The sequence below is a fragment of the Gnatocerus cornutus genome, unplaced genomic scaffold (assembly GCF_029298725.1).
Source record: "Gnatocerus cornutus isolate USDA-ARS CGAHR unplaced genomic scaffold, icGnaCorn1.1 Chromosome12, whole genome shotgun sequence".
NCBI classification, from domain to species: Eukaryota; Metazoa; Arthropoda; class Insecta; order Coleoptera; family Tenebrionidae; genus Gnatocerus; species Gnatocerus cornutus.
The window spans coordinates 406,708-410,210 of record NW_028275360.1 but is presented as its reverse complement, the minus strand read 5'-3'; the positions used below and the strand labels follow the sequence as shown (position 1 = coordinate 410,210).

Here is a 3,503-nt window from a genome sequence, read left to right as displayed (position 1 = left end):
TTCGAAAAATAACGTAGTGTCCTGCGTGGCCGAAACTTGTCTGAACCAAATCAAATCTCCTTTGTTTAAAATTGATCCTTTCTTCAAATTTGCTTTTGTGTTGTGCACGACTTCAACTCCAGATGGTTTGCAAGTATAATTTATCACTGTGGCTTTATCGTAAGGAAAAATGTAATGTTGTGATTTATGCGGAAATAATTTATAAATAATTTCTGAGTCTTCACGGGTTGCATATAAATGTATGTGGGTTGTTGAATAAAGTTTTTCTGATGGTTGTAAAACTTTTGTAGAGTTTTTCTCAAACAATCGTTCAAACTGATGTTCCGAAATGTGATTGTAGAATTTATCTATCGTCATGGTAGCTGGTATACTAAACAATTTTCCATCACTGATCCATTAATATATTATTTTTGCTTCGCGTAACTCATCGATAATTTCATTAATCTCATTCGTGTGATTGGTATTTCCAGCTTTTTTCGATGCCATCAAGAGTCGTAAGCGATTTACCAATTTGTTAGGGTTTTTCCACGGTACAAATTCGACATTTTTTTTCAAATCATCCAGACGCATTCCTTTACCTCTTGTAACGGTATAAATTTGTGTTAGGGATTTGTGACGTGACAATTTCGAGTTAAACGGGAAGGTGTTAGAAAGGGTTGATTTTCGTGACCTTTTGACGCCTGTAATTTATTGGTTGGCTATTTTAGTGTAGCCGCATGGCGAGTTACATTGTCCGTTACGAATTCTGCTCAATTATGTTTATAGTTACCAGTTTGTTAGGTACCAGTTCGGAGGTGACTGGAGGAATACGTTTGAGCCTCAGAATTTTAGCTGGAGGACTGCTACAAGTTCCTCAGGGTTGTCTAGGTTGCAACTCTTTAGTTTTCATCTTTGCTTCAACTTTTCTAACTTCTATTTTCTTCCTTTTCACAACCACGTTAGCCTGCTTGGTGTTGATCGTGTCGTGGGTCGTTCTTCTTTTTGACCGCAACATCAACGGTGCTACTCTTGCTATTTTTGTCTTCTGGCGATTGTTTATTTTGTTCATAGTGTGCGTTGAGGTCTACGATTGGTTGATGAATAATTTTCCAGCTGTTTACTTACCGTTGGCTTCGTTTTGCTACTCTTTACGATCACTTTCATTCTTTGTTTTGATTCGAATAACCCCAAATTTTCACCTGTCAAGGGGTCACCTTCTCAATGACGAAATGTGACGTAGAGCCGAAGAAGCGATAGCAGCCATTCTGGTTCCGTGGTTCTCTTGCGTTTTAGATCTCGTGGCGTACGGTGCTCCAGAGTGTTTCGGTATTTTGGAATTTGGAGTGTGACTTAGTGGCCTTTTTGGTTTGATTGGTACATTGGTATCTGGATTGGGTCACTAAGGTTCCTGGAGGCAACCGGAATTTGTCGGGTCTCGAGATCGAGTAAAGCCACCACGACGTGAACCACGTGGAAAACTTTAAGGCCGCTTTCCATCGTAGTAAGTAAAGTATTCCAGTGTATTCATCTTCCTAAGGGTATTTTCCACCCTAGGGCCTTCTATTTTGGGTTCTAGCCTGTTCTATTCTGGGCTATTCTCTGTTTCGTTTTTTTCCCCTTTTGGTTGGGGGTGCGAACTGGAAGTTCGAAACTGGATTGCGGCTGACCGTTTTGACCGAGCCGTACAACCTCTTCCCTGTTGGATTCGGGAAGGCTCACCAGTCGGAAGCACCTAGAGGAGAGTCGGTAGGAGGAGCTGTAGGAGTCAAGGTCAGATCGTTTTATCCACGTTTTTGTTCGAGTCATCGTGTCACCGTTTTGTTAACTTGTTCCTGTAGGAGTTTACGGCTTCACCGTAACCGTCCTTGTTAATTGTTACTTGTAATTAGTAGTTGGGAGATTACAGCTTCACTGTAATCAACCGTTTCACACTTAGTCATTTCTTTTTCTGTTTTTTTGTTGTACAGACGTCCTTGTAAGTCGGGACCCGGTAATTGCGAGTTTGTACGATCGAATTGTTGCGCGGATTTTCGGTGTGCCGTCGGCTTGCGCAAGCGTTCGGTCTACAGCGAATCGTCGTAAATCTAACAGCAACGATTGCCGGTGTAAAGACGACGTCTTTGTTTTCCTGTATTTTTTTGTTTAGGTTTTATTAGTGTGTTTTTTTTAATATATTCGTTCCTGGTTAGTATTCTCTTCGTTTCTTTTTTTTTCTCGTTCGGGTAAGCTACACCGAGTACTTTGGATCCGGGTACTCGCAAGTCGTAGCCGGAGGATCCTGGCGCCCTCAAGATTGTCGGGTCGGTGAGTTTTAACGAACCCACCCAGACTGAGCTACCGGCGTAATTTTGTCACCAGCCGGCCCGAGCGACTTTAGTCGGACAGTTTGTTTTTTTTTTGCGTGACATTTTTGGCGCCCAACGTGGGGCACAAGTAGAGACAGCACATTTAACTCAATTTTTTTTTATTTTTTTTCTGCTCTTTTGGAAATTTTTTTTTTTTTTTTCGGCCGTGGTGATGGAGGCAAGGCACCTAAGACGCGACGAGCTCGAATTTGAACTGCGGGTTAGGGGAGTAGACCCCAGCGGGAGGTCGGTGGAGGTGTTACGAGAGGAATTGGGGGTATTTCTCAAAGCGGAAGCGGACGGTACCTCTCACCCTACCGACGCACAGTTTGTGTATGAGTATGAGGTCGAGGTGCCGAGGATAAAGGCCAAGTATAAGGAACTGCTGACGGCGATCAACGTGTATCAGGAACCTTCGACGCGTGATAATAGGCTCAAACGCATTTATAGTCGGTTGCTTCACCTCCTCCACAGGGTTAACCGCGCACCGTTGGAAGATGCTGCGGCGGAACATCTAGCGTCCCGGGCTTCCTTGGTTTCCCAGGTGTCGGAGCTGTTTGAAACTCTGGATAAAGCAACCAAGGCCCGTCGCAGCCTTGGCAACTTCAACCTTAGCGCCATTATGGGAGTGGTTCCACCTTCGGGAGACGAATCCGTGGAGTCGGAGGATGAGGAGTCTGGTGATTTAGACGACACGGAGGGCAGCCCGCAGGGTAACTCCAGTCGCGTCGTGAGAGGCCCGACGGAGCATCGCGATATGCCCGTACACAAATGGGGTGTCAAATTTTCGGGAGAGCCATCAGGATTATCGGTGCCCGAATTTTTAGATAGGGTTTCCGAGTTGAGGGTAGCACGAAGGTTCTCCGAACGCGATTTATTCATTGCGGCCATCGATTTGTTTGAGGGAAAGGCCCTAACGTGGTTCCGTTCGGTACGGCCTCGAGTACACAATTGGGGAGAGTTGGTGGATCTGCTACGGTACCACTATTTGCCGCCGGACTACAGCCACCGGTTATTTGGAGAGATCTTGGCACGGAAGCAGGGCGAGCAAGAGAAGTTTATCGAGTACCTCGCGTGTATGACGTCACTGTTTGATCGACATGGAGCCATTCCGAGGGAGCTGAGATTGGACATCCTTACCCGTAACCTCGCTCCGTTCTACGTCCAACAATTACCAGT

The 3,503-nt window shown here is 45.2% G+C and overlaps 1 protein-coding gene across 2 annotated transcripts; it reads left to right on the top strand.

Moving 5' to 3' along the window:
• Window positions 1–727: 727 nt before the first annotated feature.
• LOC148166819 (uncharacterized) lies at window positions 728–1,618 on the top strand. 2 transcript variants are annotated; one of them, XM_088048410.1, is made up of 2 exons: window positions 728–1,480; window positions 1,534–1,618. In XM_088048410.1, exon 1 carries the CDS (start codon window positions 756–758, stop codon window positions 1,212–1,214), a length of 459 nt encoding a protein of 152 aa, XP_087904536.1. In that variant the 5' UTR covers window positions 728–755; the 3' UTR covers window positions 1,215–1,480; window positions 1,534–1,618. The 2 variants fall into 2 exon arrangements, with proteins under 2 accessions (XP_087904536.1, XP_087904537.1); XM_088048411.1 differs by having other exon boundaries at window positions 728–1,477; window positions 1,534–1,614.
• Window positions 1,619–3,503: the final 1,885 nt, after the last annotated feature.